This window comes from Erpetoichthys calabaricus, chromosome 5 (genome assembly GCF_900747795.2).
Source record: "Erpetoichthys calabaricus chromosome 5, fErpCal1.3, whole genome shotgun sequence".
Classification (NCBI taxonomy): domain Eukaryota; kingdom Metazoa; phylum Chordata; class Cladistia; order Polypteriformes; family Polypteridae; genus Erpetoichthys; species Erpetoichthys calabaricus.
The window spans coordinates 85,871,669-85,894,051 of record NC_041398.2 but is presented as its reverse complement, the minus strand read 5'-3'; the positions used below and the strand labels follow the sequence as shown (position 1 = coordinate 85,894,051).

At 35.9% G+C, this 22,383-nt stretch overlaps 1 protein-coding gene across 1 annotated transcript in view; it reads left to right on the top strand.

Annotated features, from left to right (window-relative positions):
• The window catches only part of LOC114651771 (SH3 domain and tetratricopeptide repeat-containing protein 1), a 73,156-nt gene that overhangs the window by 12,399 nt on the left and 38,374 nt on the right, over positions 1 to 22,383 (top strand). The window contains 4 exon segments of the mRNA XM_028801729.2: positions 10,695 to 10,763; positions 12,104 to 12,231; positions 16,454 to 16,559; positions 19,156 to 19,299. Coding sequence (XP_028657562.2) covers positions 10,695 to 10,763; positions 12,104 to 12,231; positions 16,454 to 16,559; positions 19,156 to 19,299 — 447 coding nt within the window.

Sequence of the window (22,383 nt, the reverse complement as noted above, 5' to 3'; positions counted from 1 at the left end):
TCTTCGGCGTAAAACCAGGCTGCTCTGGTGAGCACCTCATGCCTGTGATGTAAACCTGCTCTTTTCTTGTTGAGGGTGTGTCAGGGGAAGCATCAAGCTGGAAAAGATAATTTTTTACTTCAATTTGGAATACTGTATTTTCTACAATCTTCAGAAAATGCAGTGATTTTAATTATGGAAGAAACCACTAATATGCTTTGGTTGGTGTCAGAAAAGGCAAAGAAAAACGCTAGGAATCGCACATAATTCCATGTCTTCCATGTGATACTGCATATTTAAATAACCTACTATACAAACCACAATTTGTTCAAAGTGGTTGTATTTAACTAATGATGAATGGAACTGTTTAACTGTAGTTTTGTAATTGAAGGGATGGATGCATCCTTTGTTCGACCTTACATTAGAGAGTCCCATATGTTAAAGAGTATTTTGTTTGTAATTTCCTTTAATTTTTTTTAAATTGTAGTCATAAATCAAACATCTTTCATACATTTTGCCTTCTGAAAGGGGGTACATTGTGATGACAGTTAAACTGTATTCAGTGACTGCACCTGTAAAATACTCAATGTTCAAACATTGTGATTATGTTCTTGCTACAACTGTGACAGATTATGGATATTTATTATTTAAGACATCAAAGCCAATGGGCTGCCTTTCCCAGTTCCTCTGTACCACAGTTAAAGAAGTTGAGGGCATCATACAGAGGATGAGGCCTTCAGCGTGTTCATTGGACCCTTTTCCTTCTCCTCTGGTAAAAGCTAATGTATCAGATTTAAGCCCTCTTATTGCTGATATCATTAATCACTCTCTTCAGAGCGACTTAGTCCCACTGGCCTTGAAAACCGGAAAAATTAGACCTCATTAGACCTGAAGTGATAGCAAACTATCGTCCGATCTCCAACCTTCCATTTTTGTCGAAGGTTGTGGAAAAGGTTGTTTTGCTTCAGCTTCAGGATCACCTCAAAAAATCTGTTTGAAAAATTTCAATCTGTTTTCCAAACTTCTCACAGTACAGAAACAGCCCTGGTCAGAATCACCAATGACCTCTTGATGGCTGCTGACCAGGGCTCTCCATCACTCCTTATCCTCCTGGACCTCACAGATGCATTTGATATGGTAGATCATAATATTCTCCTTCATTGTCTTCACTATATAATTGCACTTTCTGGTATTGCTTTGGCGTGGTTCAAGTCCTATCTTACAGATAGCATCCCCCAAGGCCACATACTCAGCTCTAAGTCTCATAGCCACACTGTCACCTGTGGGATCCCACAAGGATCAGACCTTGGGCCGACCCTTTTTAATATCTACTGTATATGCTACCCCTGGGTCACATCATCAGCAAGCATGGAGTTTCATTCCATTGCTATGCCGATGATACGCAGCTCTATGTGAGACTGGATTCGACTTCTCTTACATCTCCATCAACTCTTTCCTCTTGCTTGGATGAGATTGAGGCCTGGTTGTCCAAGAACTTCCTCAAGCTGAACAGCACTAAAACTGAAGCTCTTTTAATTGGCACCCCCCATCAACTTTGTTCCTCTGTAAATTGTATTTCCTTTTCTGACTGTACCATTACCTTCTACCCTTCTGTTACAAATCTGGGTGTCAAGTTAGACTCCCATCTGTCATTTGATACACATGTCCCTCACCTTTGTAAAATTGCATTCTCCGAAACATAGCTAAACTCCGTCCCTACCTCTCCCTCTGTGATGTAGAAAAACTGGTATATGCCTTTGTCTCATCCAGTCTGGATTATTGTAATGCACTCCTCATCAGGATCCCGACAGGAGCCTTCAAAATCTCCAACAAATTCAAAATAGTGCTGCAAGAATCCTGATGAGGGTACGGAAATATGAACACATTTCACCAATCCTTCGGTCACTTCATTGGCTCCCTGTCCACCTCCGTATTGAATGCAAACTCTGTTTGTTTACTCACCAATGTATCCATGGAAATGCTCCACAATAACGTAAGGAACTCCTTATACTACAATCCACTACAAGAAACCTCCACTTTGCAAATACAGTAATCCCTCGCTATATCGCGCTTCGCCTTTCGCGGCTTCACTCCATCGCGGATTTTATATGTAAGCATATTTAAATATATATCGTGGATTTTTCGCTGCTTCGCGGGTTTCTGCGGACAATGGGTCTTTTAATTTCTGGTACATGCTTCCTCAGTTGGTTTGCCCAGTTGATTTCATACAAGGGACGCTATTGGTAGATGGCTGAGAAGCTACCCAGCTTACATTTCTCTTTCTCTTGCGCTGACTTTCTCTGATCCTGACGTAGGGGGATTGAGCAGGGGGGCTGTTCGCACACCTAGACGATACGGACGCTAGTCTAAAAATGCTGAAAGATTATCTTCACGTTGCTATCTTTTGTGCAGCTGCTTCCTGAAAGGACATGCTGCACGGTGCTTCGCATACTTAAAAGCTCGAAGGGCACGTATTGATTTTTGCTTGCTTGTTTTTCTCTGTCTCTCTCTCTCTTTCTGTGCTCTTGACGGAGGGGGTGTGAGCTGCCGCCTTCAACAGCTTTGTGCCGCGGTGCTTCGCATACTTAAAAGCCAAACAGCCCTATTGATTTTCCTCGGTCTTTATGACAGTCTCTGCTCCTGACACGCACTCCTTTGAAGAGGAAGATATGTTTGCATTCTTTTAATTGTGAGACGGAACTGTCATCTCTGTCTTGTCATGGAGCACAGTTTAAACTTTTGAAAAAGAGACAAATGTTTGTTTGCAGTGTTTGAATAACGTTCCTGTCTCTCTACAACCTCCTGTGTTTCTGCGCAAATCTGTGACCCAAGCATGACAATATAAAAATAACCATATAAACATATGGTTTCTACTTCGCGGATTTTCTTATTTCGCGGGTGGCTGTGGAACGCAACCCCCTCGATGGAGGAGGAATTACTGTATCTACTGCCTTCGCACCCTGTGACCAAACTTCATACAATGGGTGACCGAGCCTTTGCAGCCGCTGCTCCACGGCTCTGGAATGCCCTACCAGAGAGCCTAAGAACACAGCAGATTATGGGCTGTTAGAAAAGTCTTTAGCTGTTTTTTAAATTAGGAAAGCTTATTAACAAGAATGCTATAATTATTGTTGTTTATCTCTGTTTTTATCCTGCCTTGCCTTTGTTTAAACTTTTTATGTCGCACTTTGAGATTTACTGCTAATGTAAAGTGCCCTATAAATGCATTATTATTATTATTATAAGACACTGCAGTTATAGTATCCTGAATGTAATGTAGTTGGTTTATATTTTTAAAATAAGATTAGAAAGTAATAACCTATTTATAAAATGTTAGCAAATTACACCTGAAGATTAAAATTGGATAAATTATAATCACTGTAGTTTGCTTTACAACGTGTGCTCTGTGTATTCTGTGCAGTGCACAATATAAATTAGTCAATCAAATGAACTGTTACTGCTTATGCTTCTTTTATGTATTTTGGAAAGGTTTATGACTAAAACCGTACAATGCCTTGAGGTTCTACTAAACTTTCTGTCTACACATTGGAGTTTGGAGATTTGGTTTTATTTTGTTTTACTGGCTTTTAGTATTTGCTTTATTTTTTGACAGCCCCCCAAAATTTCATGGTACATTGTTGTCGGACTAGTTGCTGCTACGTCAAGATAACAAACGTACCTTGTTTTTATGTATACTATTTTGTACCGTTATAACAATGTCATCTTTTTTGCTGGCATTTTGTTTATTTTAATGAACACTCTGGTTTTGACATATTCCAGTCATTACGATTAGGGCTGAAACAAGTAACCACCAAAAATCGATAAATTTGATAATTAAATTCATTGCTAACAATTTTCATTGTCGAATAGTTGGACTGGTGATTACATTACAGTATCACATTTGGCAGCAGTGCATTTCAACATGGTAGAGACGGAGGGAGACATAAGTCCAAAGTTGCAACCTAAAATGTCTCAAGTGTGGGAACACTTTGTGTTAAGGTCTTCCATAAAAATGGTTGGTTGTAAAATATGCAGTGCAGTATTGTCATGGCACAGGAGTACAACTGTAATGCTTAAGCACCTGAAGAGGAAACACGAGTGAAGATGTGTCTTCAGCATGGTAAGATAACATCCCACAGTTTATTAGGGCTTTTTCACATGTAGCTTAGTGGACTAGAAAATGCTCCTGAGTCTGTCCTCTGCTCCACCACTACTGCATTTGTTTTCTTTCAGACTTTACAGTATGTGATTTTGCCATACAATGGTGCACATTCATTGTGTACAATCGTTATCAATGATGGAATAGGAATAATTAATAATTTGGAACAGTTTGTAGCTTTTGTGCCACTGGCTTTAACTTGGTTTTATTATTATACTTTGTGTGTGTGCAATCGACCTTAAAGACAACATGACTGTGTCGTGACGTGCATGGTGCTTATACAGTGTTATGTGTAGTACTAGGGTGTTGTACCGTGTTAGCCATTATGAATGTAGAGAAAAGCCAAGCAAAATGACACCTTTTATTGGCTAACTAGAAAGATTACAATATGCGAAAAGGCTACAGAATATGTGCAGATATTCTGTAGCCTTTTCGCATATTGTAATCTTTCTAGTTAGCCAATAAAAGGTGTCATTTTGCTTGGCTTTTCTCTACAGTGTTATGTGTGAAATCATGACAGTCATGTTTTTAGAAGATAACCTTCAAGGGGTGTCTAAACTTTGTTATAATTAAGAGATATTTTCATGAGAAACTTTGTGCTTGAGCAAGACTTTTTAGTTCTGAATAGGGTTTTGACTTTTGTTTAACAGTGAGTTTAGTATGTCATGTAAACGTTGGTTACCAGCCTCTGCTCCTAGTATACTACCATCTATAGTACTTCATTTGACAATCCCTCTGATATGTTCCTGAAAAACAAATATTAAGATATTTTATGATAATTTTTCAACGGTGACCACCATAGGCTTACCCCCCCATGACAAGGTGGGGAGTTTTCAAATAGAGAAGATCTTGTGGATATGCCACATGTATAACATTGGCTAAAAGTGTACTGCATGGAGAACATGCAGTAAACCAACTCATGTTAATGGAATTCTATCATATAAATTAGGTGTGAAAATGTGTTGCAAGGTAAAAGGATATCTCATCAGCCCTGCTCAGTTTGTTCCCACAATGATCTTAACTAGATAATGTAGTAAAGAATGTGGATGGATAATAGAAGAAGGTCACATATTCATGTTTAAATATTTTTTTTAAGAGTTGTGGCATCCTGGGCATTAACATAAGGACATACAGTAAAGTTGATTTTACTCTCAAAAACAACTGAAGGAAGGCTGTAGAACTGTACAGTTTTTTTCACATGTTTAGGTGGCGTCACAGATTATATTTTTTGTAGGGGAGTAAGAAGCATTGTTTTAAGCATCAGAAGTATTGGAATGATTTTGAGATGGAATAAACTTGTGTTCTACAGAATGTCTGTGGAACAGTGATACCACTTAAAAATGCATTTTGTTTCAATAGTAAACAAGACTTATGTCAGTGGGTACTGCCATCTTGTTCAGGGCTGATCTTGTCTTGTGCAAAGTGCTGCTGGAATAGGCTCTGACCCTTTATTATATTTTAGCTAGGGACATTCCCTGGTTCACTAGTGGTTTTTTTATTTATTTGATATATTTATTGTCCTTCACATAATACTTTTTATATTGTGGTATGATTTGTGATTTTGGCTTTGTTCTCTCTCTGCCATATTGTATTATGTTAACAATTAAAACCACCATAAATAAAATGATCTGCCTTTTCTCCTGTATGCGGAGTCCAAGGAGGTGGGCCACCAGATCATGCAGCTGGGGTACTGATCCCAGGAAGTATAAGTATTAAAAGGGAAGCCGCAGTCATACTTTTTTTTTTTTTGATTTCCGACTTTGTTTTAGTGATTTTTGTTTTGTATGGTTTTAACCCCACTTTGATTAAGATATTGTTCTTAGTATATGTTACTGGCTTTTTTTTTTGCTTTTTAAATTTTTTTTGCAGATGTTTTTCTTGCCTTGCTTTTCTTGTGCTATTTTGGGTCTTTAAATACATTCTTTAAATATAAAGAAACTTTGCATTATTTGAGACTAGAGGTATTACAGTAATCCTTTCCTTTATTTGGTTAACAATGGGTTATTTTGAACATTTTGGTGTTTAAAAGACTTGGCCCAAGTTTTGGACCTGTGCAGGCCTGAAGCATGACTTTTACCTTTGGGACTAGACTACTTGGTGTAAGGCCTATCCAGTGGACAAAAACCTGTTAAAAGAGCAGGTCAGGCTTTTTGTGTATTTTTTGATATTCGTGGCACAAATTACAACAATTGTAACCATGAATCCATGAATTGGATGATGTGTGTTTGAGAATGTTAATGTTGTTGCAACCAGCAGTTGTGCTGTTTTTGAAATGCTTATGTAAGTGACACATGCTTTATCTGTTTTTTTGTTAAGCATTGATCTACTGACATAAACAAACTTTTGGCTTGTTATTTTGAGATGCTTTTCAAAGTGTATGTTGCAGTCATTTTCAGTTGCAGCTCGTTTAGGGGTTTTAGGCTTAAAAATGAATAAGAATAAGCCATTCCAAAGTTATCCATTCACGCCCAGAGTATGTCATTACCTGTACAACATTTCACAGATAAAGAGGTGTGCTTTGTATCTTGTGCAGGTAATTTTTAAAATCTACCCTTACAATGTTTTGTTTAGAAATCTACTTGCTAATCTGTGTATTTTATATCTGTTTCTCAGGTGGCCATTCTTCTTTTGGTGCAAATGAGTATTACTTTTTGTGGTGTGGTCTGTATATTTATGCTGTTGAAGTCTTCTGCTAAAAGTAGATTGTTATACTTTCAAAATTGCACTGATGATGGTGTTGGTGTTTGTTTTAGTGTTTTTCTACATTGCTGTGGTAGTTTTTCAGTTATCAGTTGTTTTACTCAACAACTTTAGTCATTGTAGTTGTATAATTATTTTTATGGGAGATTTCAATTATTTATTTTGTAAAGTACTGCTTTTGTACTTTGGTTTTGATTAAATATTCTGTTTTTCTTTTGTTTTTTGGACGTTTATGTAGTATTCATGTTGTTTCAGGGTTAATGACTCAAATCCCTGAAACCAAATGGAAGAGGAAGTCTAATCAAATACTGCTGTCTGCATTCACAGTCAGTCCCACAGGAAAACACCAAACCAATACAGAATACCTCAAGCCAAATATTACTATATTTACAAATATTAAAATAACCACATTCTCCCAGTATTTATACCTATATTAAGTAAAAGGGATGGAGTTGTAACAAAAATGTGATATCATTCTATAAAATACTACTTTACTTTCATCCCATTTATTTAGCTTTTCACTTTCAAAATTTTCAGCCCAAAAAAAAAAAATTAATAATTTTTAGACTTCACTATCTAAATACTTATAGAGGACACTTTTTAACTATGATGTGGAGCTATTTGGAGCTTTAATTTATATCTCCACGGTGAATGCTGGATAACTACTGGTTTGCTAAACATTATTAGAACACTTGCAAAAGCATTTTAAATATAAAAAATGCTCCTGTAACAAAACATGCAAAACTGTGCATGCAAAAACTAACTTGAAATGTGGATTTCTGTGTGTGTATTAGTGGTTTAAAGGTAATATGTTTTTGACTTGCATGTAAATAAGTGTGCAATGAGTGAGCCTAGTCATTTTAATGATTTACCCAAAGTGGTGTGCAGTTCTGTCTGATTGGTGAACCGATTTCAAAAAAGAGAAGTGATCCAGAAAAAGTTGTGTCTTGTGCTACAGTTGCTTGGCAATAGCCGTGTCAATGAGTAAAAAAGAAGCTGTATTTTTATCTGTTCAAAAGAGCTGAATACCTGCAATCAAATCAGTTAGTAGTAGCAGAGTGTTAACAAGCATTTTGACATACAAGAAGCACACTGTGTGCATAATTTATCAGTAATAAAATTGCTATTTGTAAAAAAAAAAAAAAAATGTAAAACATATATTCAAATACATTATGCCAGTATCTACTAGAAAAGTCAGAATTTTAAATACATTATTATATTGATATTTGACCACTCTTCCCACTTATAACGCATATTGTGAATCACAGGGCAACAAAACACAAACACTTTCAGTAGGTTTTTTGATCCCTCTATGGGATATTTAAATAATACTAGAACCGCCATGGATTTTTGAGGTACTATAGTGGCTGACAATATACTATGTGGTGTCTGAATCCTTTTGTTCTTACTATTGGCCGTTCAGCTCAGCATCTTGTTAGCACATTCTTACTGCCCTACCATACAAACCATAGGTGGCCTAATACTAGGCATCAACACCTTGAGTATATGTAAAAAATAAATTAATTCTAGGCACACAGCTTCTTGATTGCATATAACATTTACTGAAATGATGAAATGTACTTTGAGTATGCACAGTACCAAAAGCAAATGTGCAACTGGGCACACTATGGAGTGGATTTTTTAACCTTTATCGAATAGCCATTTCTAAACTGAAAGAAAAACTAAACAAATGCTAATTGAGATAAGTCACCGAAAACAAAAATGATAAAAAATTTTATAAATTAAGCTAAAACTCTGTTATATCTGACATGGGTATCTTGTTTTATAATATAATAAAATCTACGAGGGAGTCATAATGAAGACAACTCTGTACTGATAGTAAACATAGTGCCTTCACACCTTGCATTTAACAACATTGCCTTATGTACTTATATTCACAATAATTTTCTTAAGGGCATAAGGGATCATCACTGCTCTGATGACCCTCTCCCAAACATTTTATAACAGCTTTTTATATTGAGTATCACATTTCTCTTTGTTTCAGATTTTAATGTCAAGGTGACAAAAACATTGTCTTGCTAATATTTAAAGCTTAAGTCATTTGTGCTTATTGATACATAAACTAAGTAATTCTAAATATGTTTTTAGTGGCTTAACATATATTGCATCTGTTATACCAGTACAAGAATAACCTTAGTTCTTCTTGTATACTCTGGCAGCTTTTTTGTTGTAACTTTGCATAGAATATAGAAGAACATTCAAATAATTATTATTGATTTCATCAGGTGCATTGTAGTGTATAATGCATCTATGTAGCATCTGGAAAAGAAAACTTTTGATTTCTGTGCGTATTATTGGGAGAACTCTGTTCACTTAGGTACAGTAAGAACATCATTGAAAAATAAATGGAACCATACAGATCCCTGCTTAAACTTTGCAGGATTTCTCATTAAGGAAAACTACATTTTTTTTATCTTGTGAAAAAGCCCATGTCTTCTCTACTTAGAGATCATTTTAAGTTTTTTTATATATTGGATCCCTTGACCATTTCTCTGCTTTTTACAAGCGGCTCATTTTCAAGGTCATTGTTTAGTTTAATATTATAAGGGACTTGATTGTTGGTCAATGCTGATTTTTCTCCACATCCTTGAACCAGATGGAACCAAGCCCATTTTTAAAGTTCTTGGAATAACCCATAATCCTGTGCAGCTTGCTTGATTTCTGCTGAGTATGTGAAAGTTGTGTTAACCTGAGGACACCTTCAAAAAAGCTATGGTGACTTGGTCCAATTCAGTCTGTCATGCAAGTGGCAGGATTTAGTCAGATAATTAATTAATCAATATATTATTAGACTTAACAGTTTCACAGTAAAGTAAAAAAACATAGCAAATACAAGGAAAAAATCGCTTAAAATATACCTTAACATTTTAGACAAGTGTTAAAAAGATCTCCCTACATCAAGAATATCTTTGGTACAAAACAGGTTTTATAATGTGACCGAGAAAAGGTGTTTCAGACCCCAAACCACAGACACAATTAACTGGTTCAAAAGGCTTATTTTTATTAAGCAAACTACCATCTCACAGGCTCTCAAGAGAATGTTGTCTTTATCCTCTCCAAACTTTCCTGTGGGAGGCAGAATAGTTTCCTTTAGGTTGGTCCTGGGAGTGCTCCTGGTGCCATCCAGGAATCACTTCTGTGTCAGGAGGAGCCATCATACAGTTGGAACCTAGCTCCCCTGGTGGTTTTCAAGAAACCCAGAAAGGCTGCTTTGGGACTATATTTCCATGCAGCCCTGCAGGTGTGCACATGGAAAATTCATCAGAGGAATGCTGCTACCTAAAATATTGAGAAAGTACATGGCTCTGGAGGCAGTCTCCTTCCATCCTTTCTTTATAAATGCTTCCCAGGCTGGGAAAGGAACCATCCATCTTGGCCAGAAACCAGCCAATACATCTACTCTAAGACAACAGTAATAGTGACAAACAAGTAACTCAACAATAACTGCACAACAGGTGTATCAAATCAAGTTAATGGCATGCAATAAGATAGTGAAACCTTGTAGGAGATGCAGAAACTAGAAAATGCAGGGTCACACTTTACAAGCCAGAGAGAAAATTGGAAGAATGTTTTTATACAAAGGTACAAGAAAAATAAAAATAAAACTGAAAAGTCAGGAAAAAGATGCACTTTTTTCCATATTTGTTACAAATATACATTGTTAAAGTTTGATGTAGTCTTTTAATGTTTTTTAAGATTGGAAAAAAACCTGTAAGCATTAGGACATCAGTCTGTTCTTTCTGAAAGAGCAGTAAAGGAGTTTGTTTAGTTTTTGGCTCTTGGAATCTTCTTTCTTTTAAAAACTTTAATGTATTATAATTGTTGTTTCTTTCAGAGAGCTTCTATGTATCCCTGCAAGAAGATCTGGAGCCGGCAGCTCTTTCAGATGACAGTTTTCCAACAGGTAAAAGTTATTGTTCATTATCCTTATATGGTAAGCCTACAACCGATGTTTTCTGAATACCTTAAATATGTAACTTGAATTTATAGGCAAAAATGTTGATCGTGCTAAATGGTATTTCATTTGCAAATATGTTTTTACTAATTATTGTGTTCATTTTAGGAGTATTTTAATGAATTCTGTGAAAATGTTTTGCTTAATTTATTTTTTATACTTACTGATTATAGTGATCCTTTAAATCTATTCTTATTAGTACCAAACAAGGAAAAATGTTTAATTGCTTTAAATCTAAACTTCCTGTTTAAAATCCAATTACAGTATGTAGTCCTGATTGGTAACATAAATCAAAATTTATGCAGGGATTGAATAGAGCGGGCGGAACGGTGGCGCTGTGGTAGTGCTGCTGCCTCGCAGTAAGGAGACCCGGATTCGCTGTCCGGGTCCTCCCTGCATGGAGTTTGCATGTTCTTCCCGTGTTTGCGTGGGTTTCCTCCAGGTGCTCAGATTTCCTCCCACAGTCCAAAGACATGGAGGTTAGGTCCATTGGCAATCCTAAATTGTCCTTAGTGTGTGGGTGGTTGGGTGTGTGTGTGTATGTGCCCTGCGGTGGGCTGCCACCCTGCCTGGGGCTTTGTTCTTGCCTTGCGCCCTGTGCTGGCTGGGTTTGGCTCCAGCAGAACCCCGTGACCCTGTGTTAGGATATAGCGGGTTAGATATTGGATGGATGAATGGATGAGTGGAACTTTATTTCATTGATTAATTCTTTTTTTCTCATTATCTTGTCTCTATATTGTTATTTGCATACCATAATATTTTAAATAACTATGTTTATAATCTGCTCCACAATTTGCATTGCGGTTTAAATTATTATAATGGTAACAGTTCAAAAGTTTGTGTTTTTTTTTTTTTCTATTTATTTTTTCCCTGTTTGTTTTTGCATAATTGCATATGTATAGTTGAAATACATCACAAATACATGTGTTCAAAAGCTTCTTCAATTCCATTTGTAAATTAGTATGAAAAATATGTTTATTTTACTTATGCTAAATTTGTTAATTTTTTTAAATATGTTATTGAAAATCAATTATGCTCAATGAAAGCCAGTGAAAAGAAGTAAAGCATTTTTTTTCTAGCTGTTTATGCAAGAACATGTTTAATATAAGCATTGGTGTTTAGGTGTCTTTTCTTATTTCATGGCAAAATAGCAATTTCCTCCTTGTAAGTAACCAAATAAGCGTCCAAATGTATATTATTGGACTTGTACCAAAAAACAAATTTAAGAATTAAATTACATTCTTCACAAGGTTCAAAGGATTGTCTGAAATCTGTTGTTTTTCATTTAGCCATTTCCATTAAACTAGTAATGGTGAGAAAGAAGAACGGTCTTCCTGACAGTGATCTACAGGAAATACTAAGAGAAAAAATGAGGATTTTGGAACATGACAGCAGAGAGGTCACAACAGTTTTTAGTGTAAGACAATGTAAACTTTTTCTTTCATGCTTTCCATATTACATGTCTACAAATGTACGAGTCCGCTTTAAAGATATATAATGCTGCATACAGTGCAGCCACATATTTGTTGTACCATGAGAGAACTGAGAAAGGAAAACAAGGGCAGAAATTGCGCTAGAACTTTGCGTACCTGGAAAGTCTTCATACAGGCACCAGCACTGTCAAGCAGCACTTTTCATTGGATGTCAGAATGCAGGAAGCTGGTGATGCTCTGGAAACATGAAACTGTGCTAAGAAGTCTGCACAGAGTCCTGTAATTTGTCATGCCCTGTGATTCTTAGTCATATAGTCTGATATCCTCACAGTGATAAGATCCAGCAACTGCTGTGTTGAATTTGTCATCCCCTCTGGCTAGAAATTGTTTAATGTGCTGCTTGAGGATGTTTCAGTTAAATTATTTGAAATTGTAAATTTCCTTTCATTTAAGAGAAAAGCCAAGCAAAATGATACCTTTTATTGGCTAACTAAAAAGATTACAATATGCACGCTTTCTAGGCAACTCAGGACCCTTCTTCAGGCAAGATGTAATACAGAAACTGGAGTTCCCTGTGTTTATATACACACTCTAGGACAAGAAAAGAAATTTTAAATGTAAAAAATTAATAGATTCATTCAGGCTAGGGTTAATTTAGCAAGAGAGAGAAGAACAATGTATGGTCAAGATGTCTGGATAAGATAACTGTCCAACAAAGTCTTTTGAAGTTTGTAATGAGTTTTTCAAAAAAATGTGGATCTGTAGACAGGTTGTCTGTCATTCTGAGAGATGTAAACAATCCTCATATCTGGCCATAAAACTCTTGTCTTTATTCAGGCCATGTTGTAATGTATTAAATTTTAGCATGAGTTTAACTTCCCATTCTTTTCTCTCTTGCTTTGTTTTGAAGTTGCCCATAAGCACTGTGACTTTAAAGTCCCTCTCACTGTGCCCATGGCTGTTGAAGTGGGCCGCTACAGGAACATCTGTGTTGCCATGTTTAATGTGGAACCTGTGTAAATTCATTCTCTGGCGGAGTGTTTGTCTAGTTTTTCCCACATAGAGTGCTGTGTCAGGACACTTCATGCAGAGAATTAGGTAGACTACATTAGATGATCTGCAGGAAAATGATCCCTTTGTGTGATGTTCAAGCCGGCAGTGTGGTATAACTATACGGTCTGTATCATAAATGTCGGCACATGTTTTGCATCTTTTCTGTAGGCATGGAGATGTGCCATTTTCTGTTGGTTAATTTAGGGAGCTTCTGACAATTAGTTGCTGAAGGTTTGGTGGTTGTCTGTATACCAGGAGGGGAGTTTCAGGAAATACATTTTTCAGTGTTTGGTCATTGTTTAGTATTGGCTGAAGTTCTTTTATAATTTTTCGAAGTGTTTCAAAATGTGGGTTGTAGGTGACAACAAGGGGGATGCGGTTCGTGTTGTCTTTGTTTTTATATTCCAGAACGTTGTCTCTGGGTATGGCAGTAGCTCTTCTTATTTGAGTGTCTGTTGTTTTGGGGGTGTAACCTTGTCTGATGAAATCTTGTCTGAGCTCCTGCAGTTGTTTATCCCGGTCTGTTGGGTCTAAGCAAATACGATTGTACCTTATTGCTTGGCTGAAAATAATGGAGCGCCTTATATGCTTTCATTTAAGCAAATACATTTATTACACATATACATACATATCTGTTTATCTATATTTTCCCTTATAGGTTGCAATTCTATATGGATTCAGTAAAAACTCTCTTTTCCCAAAGCCATGCTGTGCTACTCATGAGTCAAAGTTCTGGTCTAATAGAAAAATATAAATTTTTCCAGATATAATCTGGAATATAATAATATCTGGATAAAAATCTTTCTAAGCAAAGCTAGGTATAATGAAACTCTAGTAGTCCATCACTTTTGGGATCAAACTGGTACAGATATCTCACTCTGTTAGGGGGTTAATTTAAGCAGTTCAAACATCTTCAGTTTTAGATATCTGAAATGTGTGCATTTTTTAAAATTCAAACTGTAATCGTCATGAATAATCAAAAATACTTTGGTTTTATCATTGTTCTGTGTCCTGACAATCTCTTAATTTGACTATCCTCAAGTTAGACAACCCTTAAAACTTGTTTGCATCTCTGCTGCTAAGAAATAATCCTAAAATGTTCAGTATGGTTTTCATAATGTTAATGAATTGTGGATATACTAAATTTCTTATTCAGACTAGTCATATGAAATTTTAGATATCTAAAATGAAAAATTATCTAATCAGAATTTATTTTAACTAGTCAGTGGAGAGTATTAAATGTTAAAATGTACCACCTTAGAAACCTTTTCTTAGTTAGAGGAAAGGATAAAAAATTTAAATTGCAAGCATCCAAAGGAAAGAAAAGAAAATAGTTTATGACCATAATGTACAGGTGAGTATGTATGTAGTTATAGAGTGAACTTCTGCAGTTATAGCCAATCCCTGTCTAATGTGAATGAAACCCATCAAAATTTAAAAAAAAATAATCAAAATAATCCTGTAAAAACCAGTGAGTCACAGCAACACATTTAGACATTGTTCAGTGATTGTTGCTTAATAATTTGTAACTGTGTTACAGCTTGTTGGTGAAAAATAACCCTGTCAGAAACACTCAGAAATAGAATGCCAGTGCCACATCGGAGCAGTATTAAAGACAAAGCTTTTTCATTAATTAAAATGGAACCATTCATAGAAGTGGAATATCAAAGAAAAGCTGAGAGAGCAGCTTGTCACCAAATTGTCAGATAAACCACTATAGAGTCATGGCCTCATCTTCTATCCAGTACAAGATAGAGAGAGAGATAGATGTAGCTCTTATAAGAGAATTCTACAAAGGGCAACAAATACAGCACTAGGGGTTTCAGCAACACTTTTCTTTGAAAGATTCTACATGCACCCTGCCAAAATTACTTTGAGCCTTTGTGAAATTTAGGGGGTGTTCTTCAGCTGTCCTCAAACCCAAAGACCAAATCAGGAGAATAAATTAAATAAACCCTTTTTTTTTTAACAATAAAGCAATAATTGCAACAGGAAACACATTAAAGTGCAAACAAAGGGAAAATAAGACACTGGCGCCCTCAGTGCTTATCTCAATATTAATTTCCCCAGGGGTTGCCTTTCCATTTACAAAATATATCCCGCCCTGTTCACCATCCATGATACCATACTGTTTCATTTCTCTTTCCTTGTTTCCTTTGCCAGTTGAGCCTTTCTCCACTGCTGACTCCAAACTCACTGGTCCATAATCATCTCTGGATGTGCCTCAGAAACCACTTCTTGAATCTTGGATAATGTCACAGTGCTCTGAGGTCATATGAATAGAACCCATCCAAGCACCCCAAAATAACTCCTGAATTCGTACAGCACTATACATCTTTTCCACAGGTTGCACCAGATAAGGCCCCAGTCCCTTAACTGTAAAACTGTACTTAAACTATAAAACATTTTTTGGGATTTCATAATATTGGCCAGTGATTTGGGGAATGCCAAGTAAGCCTAAATCACTTCATGTTTCTGACTTTAATTCTTTTCCTTAGAACCAATTTCTTGCTTTTAGTGCCACCTACTGGTCACACTGTTGTCACTACCTCTCTGTAGTTTACACCTTGAACAAGTAGACTATCTCAATTTTGAGCACTCTACTGTGTTAAAATTTTAAATACATGTGAAAATTTGTTTCCGAGAAGTGACTTTTTTGCTTCAGCAGTGTTTGATGCAACCCGTATGTGATCCAAATCCAAATTACAAACTGTTTACGTTATGTTAACTTGTGATAATGGCTTTTTTAAAACCTCATGAAAAATTCTTCTTCACTGAATAATTTTTCAAATAGAAAACATAATGTATAAGTGATGAGTGAGATAAATCAAAAAAAGTGTATTTTAAAAATTAAGATGTTAACATTGTATTATGTCTCTGGATACTAAAATGAAGGCTGATACTGTTTATAATTGCAAATTAAACAATTTTTTTTTAAGTTTTTAGACTATTTTCTCAGTTTTCTTGCTTAAATCCTTTGTATAGTTTCAGAGGTACTGTATCATAGTATTGAAAATGTACAAAAATAAAACATAAAAAGCTGTTTTTATATCTAGAGAGATTTTACATAATTATAAAAATAAAAATTAAATTACTGTTTTAAATTACTTGCATACTAATTTCAGCTCATCGTGATTTATAATATATTTTTAGGAGCTTTCAGCTAGATTGTTGGCTATTATTAGTGATGAAGATCTGATTGTTATCACTTTTCGAACTGTTGAAGAGATATGGAAGTTTTCTACATATTATTCACTTGGTAATTTTTTTTATTTCTTATTGACTTACTGCTTATAAGTATTTTGACAATTAAAGTGGCTTTTTCAAGAAATAATCATATAAAATGTTGCTGTGATTATATGTTCTTCCATTCAATAATGAAAAAAAATCAACATAAATTGTATTTTTTAAAATTACCCATATGGTCATGTTTGTTACAGAGGCTATAGAAAAAAATTGATACAATAGGACATTGCAGCATTTTTCATTGGAAAAATTAATTGCCACGTGTAGAACATTTTTGTGCATGTGTCTATATAAATGTATGTTTTTTTTTTCTTCTTTGTGCTTGTTTTTATTGATAACAAAATTTAGTACTTTTACATTCTTAATAAATGAACACCACTAATGATATAACTGCTGCAGAAACTACTGTACAAAATGCTCTTTCCACATTTAAGTTCAGTGTTTGCATTCTGTTAGCAGCTCTTTATAACCATTTTTATTCATTTGGAATAATTTGTTACGAATAATTATTTTTTCTGTGTTTTTTAAATGTTATTTTTGTCATTATTCTGTTATTCCATGAGTACTGACGTTTTTGTATGCTGGTTGCATGGATACCACCGCATTGTTTGTACTGTAATAGTGACCCTCATTGTTAGTGTTTTGGTTCATAACCTGTGTTGTCCTCTTACTTTCCTAATAAAAGATGGGCTGCATGCATAACCAGGTCCCTAAACTTTATGTATTAAAGGAAATACCCTAATTCATTTCATAGCAAATAGTGTAATAAAAAAAATTTGGGATTATGAACCTTTGAATTTTTATTTAGAGTGTCTCTTTTTTTCTTTTGACTTTGGTTTTATCATTGTTCTGTGTCCTGACAATCTCTTAATTTGACTATCCTCAAGTTAGACAACCCTTAAAACTTGTTTGCATCTCTGCTGCTAAGAAATAATCCTAAAATGTTCAGTATGGTTTTCATAATGTTAATGAAATGTTTAAATTGAGAGTGAAACTGGGTCCTCCCTGCGTGGAGTTTGCATGTTCTTCCTGTGTCTGCGTGGGTTTCTTCCGGGTGCTATGGTTTCCTCCCACAGTTCAAAGAAATGCAGGTTAGGTGCATTGGCGATCCTAAATTGTCCCTAGTGTGTGCTTGGTGTGTGTGTTCTGTGGTGGGCGCCCTGCCCAGGGTTTGTTCCTGCCTTGCGCCCTGTGTTGGCTGGGATTAGCTCCAGCAGACCCCCGTGACCCTGTGTTAGGATATAGCGGGTTGGACAATGACTGACTGACTGACTGAAACACATATTTGGCCTGAGACACACAGGAAGCAAAAACATAAAGTTAATTTTAAGTGGCAAAATAGAAAATGAAAAGAATGGGATATGAAGCATTAGAGGATTTTAATGAACCCTTATCAATATTATATCAGCTTTTGAGAATGAAAGAGTTATTAACACTTCTTGCTTGTGTATTAAACATTTATCAATTTATTGTCAAAACAGCATATTAATAGGATGCTGATGCTTACTACAAATGAGTTGGTATATTTGTAGCCTACATGAATGTTAAATGCATATTTTATAACCTACATGAATGTTAAATGTATATTTTATAGCTATACAAATACTTTACAATATTTTAAATGAGAAATGTCTTTTTTTCTCTGTTATTTGCCTGACAGTCTTACTACCATCATAAGCAATCATCTCATAAGGAATTGTTTCGAACCTAATGGAGAGATAACTAACTATTTATTTTATGTTGTTCTAATAGTGTTGGTGTTTGCATTTTTGGTTGTGATTTACCATTACATGGAAGAACCACCAGGTAGAGCATTAAAAGTTTCAAATGGCTTGTGGAGCACTGGTACCAGTACTTAGGTTTGATTCCTGGTTAAGGCTCAGCAACAACCTTTTTTAAATGATATAATTTTAAGTTGCACACTGTTTAGATTTTATTGAGTTTTTTTTGTAGCCTACATGAAAGTTAAATGCATATTTTATAACTATACAAATAATTTACAATATTTTAAATGAGAAATGTCTTTTTTTCTCTGTGTTTTGCCTGACAGTCTTACTACCATCATAAGCAATCGTCTCATAAGGAATTATTTAGAACCTAGGTTAGATGAAGTTCCATTGTGTGTTCAGCATCATAACTGAGTGTTCACAGACTTAAAACTGCTTAGATACTTGAAGTCCCTTTCCTTACTTAAAGTGAAGAGTTTCTTCCATTAGCTGTAATAAACTATATCTTGTCTATATGGATATTCATTACATTTTAAATTCACTCAAAGGGAAGAAGAAATTATACATTACAAAATACTGCAGAACTGAATAGCAAAAAAGTGTGATAGAATGTTATCATAATATGTTCATCATAGGTGTTCCGTAGATATTTCCACTCCTGGTTTGCTATTAAAATGTAAATAAGACTATCTGTTGAAATGCTTTATTAGTTGGTAAAGCATGATATACCTGTCCAGGGAGTCTGATTCATTGTCCATTACTGTAAGCAAATCTAAAGCATATTATTGCAGAAAGTAATGTTACTTCTAAAGAATATAATAGTACACTTTATTAGGTAGATTTTTTTTTGCTTTTAATTTTCTGACTTGCATTTTGTTTCAGGCCTTGTTAACTACTGCATAGAGAATTTATTCTTGGAACGAGTCTTGTTGCTTAATCATTTAGATGAAGATGATGCTGGTATTACAGTCCAAGTAGATGAGGAAGGTTTACATTTAATGTACTGTGGTATCCTACAACAAGAAGGTAAAATATAAATTTGGTACTTTTTTTCGTTTTCCAGTCCATCTTTAAAGGCTTAGCTAATAGCATTCATTAAGTTAGGAATAAATGGAGAGATAACTAACTACTTATTTTATGTTGTTCTAATAGTGTTGGTGTTTGCATTTTTGGTTGTGATTTACCATTACATGGAAGAACCTCCAGGTAGAGCATTAAAAGTTTCAAATGGCTTGTGGAGCACTGGTACCAGTACTTAGGTTTGATTCCTGGTTAAGGCTCAGCAACAACCATTTTTAAATGATATAATTTTAAGTTGCACACTGTTTAGATTTTATTGAGTTTTTTTTTAATGTTATTATTGTGTAGTTTGTAAATTGGGTGTTTGTTTTTCAAGCTTTTATCAACAGAGACAATTCAAAGTAAATTTTTATGGCAGAAAATAAAAATAGTAATACTAATTTATTTAATTGAGCCTACCAAGATATTGAAGTGCACATTACATAAATAAACACAAAATATGTACTTGTTGATGTATCAGCGTCTTTATTCCAGCCATTGACAGTAAGGTGGGTAATGATTTTAAAGTGCTTGATCTAATATACAGTATTATTCTGTTTATATTCCGTACTTCATTTAAAAAAGCAAAAAAAAAACTCAATGGGATTTCTGTTTTTGCCATGGTATCGAGTATCGTGAAATTCTGGTATTGTGACATCACTGCACTCAATGATGCAACTTACTAATCATGTTTTCCAAGAACTTTACAGAAATGAACGCTGCTACCAGTAGCAAAGTGAAAGAAAGTTCAGCAAACTGGCAGCTCCATGTCTCTGCATGATTATTCCTCTGCCTCATTGTGCTTTCAGCATTCATTTGCATGAACTGCAAGTCCCATTTTTACATGCTGAGATGGAAAAAAGGCATAGAGCCTAAGAAAATTCCACTCACTACAACATTATTACCAACAACCAGGGCTATTCTAAGGGAAATCTGAATATCTGGAGATTATAGTATGCTTCTAGGCCCCTTTTTTATATGGGAAACTGGCTGTTGTGATATTGCATGAATAGTCAAATGGTTGCATCCCCCAGTGTCCTTTAGGACTCTGGAAAACTATTGAAATATGCTGTTTAAACAAGACAAAGTGGGGAAAAAAACAAAGAAAACAACAAAGAGTTAAAAAAAAAAGTACAACATAGCAGTAAACATATAGTATATGACTCCTAAGTATTTGAGTAACATAAAACCTTGAAGTTTGTTCCCTAGTGTTCTAATATAGAGTCCACGCTCAGATCTGTTTATTCACCTTCCTTTAATTCTAGGGAGTTTGGGGTATTATAGTCAAAGATTATTTTAGTATTGTTTGCCTGGATCAAAACACTAACTTTTTACAAGTTCTTGTGATCCTAGCAAACAGTTACAATATAATTTCTCTCTATGTCTCTCTCATTAACCATTATTAAAGATGAAGTCACACAAACTCTAAACAAAGTGGCGGAATACACAGGAGAGGGCCTAGGACCTTAGATGATCTGGAGAGATTATGTAAAGAAGAATGGCCTCGGGTGCCACGCTTTGTATTCTCCAACCTTATAAAAGTGCTATATTGTTATATTGGCAAAGGGAGGTTGTACAAAGTATTAAATGCAGGGGTGCCAACAATTGTGGCATATGTGTTTTTGTTAAAAATGTTTATTTCTTGACAAAGAAATAACGTTGCTGGATATCATGGCCAGCCTGTACACTGGTATTGTGAGTGCTGTACAGAGTGGAGGCAGGACCTATGCGTTTTTCCCAATTGATTCTGGGGTTTGTCAGGGGTGTGTTCTTGCTCCTACTCTGTTCAATGCTTGTGTGGACTGGGTGTTGGGCAAGGTCGTGGGGTCCAGCGGCTGTGGGTCATGTGTTGGTGAAGAAAGATTCACAGATCTTGACTTTGCTGATGATGCTGTGATCTTGGGAGTCTGTGATGCTGTGAGTCAATGGAGGCTCTGATCAGGGCGCTCGAGAGACTGAGTGAGGAGTCAGTGTCTGGGCTTGCGAGTGTTCTGGATAAAAACCAAGATCCATGCCTATAATGACCTCTTGGGCGCAGCCATCAGCAGTGTGTCTGTTTGCGGAGAGAGTGTCGACCTTGTTGAGAGGTTTACTTACCTTGGCAGTGACATTCATGAAGTCAGTAGATGGATTGGGAGAGCATGGGGGGGGGGGGGGGGGGGGTCATGAGGTCACTGGAAAGGGGTCTGTAGCACTTCTGATATCTGTGCAAAAGGACGAAGGTCCAAGTCTTTAGGGTCCTGGTGCTTCCTGTCTTGGTATATGGTTGCGAGACATGGACACTATCCAGTGACCTGAGACGAAGACTGGACTCCTTTGGTACTGTGTCTCTTCGGATAATCCTTGGGTACCGTTAGTTTGACTTTGTGTCGAATGAACGGTTGCTCATAGAGTCCCGAATGAGGCACATTACCTGCATTGTGAGGGAGCGTCAGTTATGGGTCTACGGCCATGTGGCTCATTTCCCCGAGGGTGATCCGGCTCGTAAGATCCTCATTACTGGGGACCCAAGTGGCTGGACCAAGCCAAGGGGTCGCTCACTTAACACCTGTCTGCTGCAGATAGAGTCTCATTTCTGGAGGGTGGGACTGGACCGCGTGTCTGCCTGGGGGGTTGCAAACCGGGATCCCGAGTCGTTTCGTTATGTAGTGGGTGCGGCAACGCACTGTACCAGTGCATGTTCCCCAACTTGACTTGACTTGACAAAGGCTTTGTTTTTTGTTTTTTTTGAATGAACTTGTTTCAATTAAAAGTCGTATGTTTCTCATTTTTTCAGTGCAAGGTAATGGTTCAAAAGCAAACCGTGATTTTTTTTCTCTAACCCTTCTTACTAATGAACTAAGGGGTGCCAATAATAGTAGAGGGCACTGTAAGTAAAATATGATATTAGTAAAAACAGTAGATTACAGAAGGATTTAAATTTGGTCCCTTTACAGTTAAGTTACTTTAAATTTGTCAAGAGTATTTAATGGATTGATTTCAGTAGTTAGTTTTTGAAGCAGCTTTTTTTATTTTATTTTTTTGTATTTTTAAAAGCCCTTTTGTTCTGCA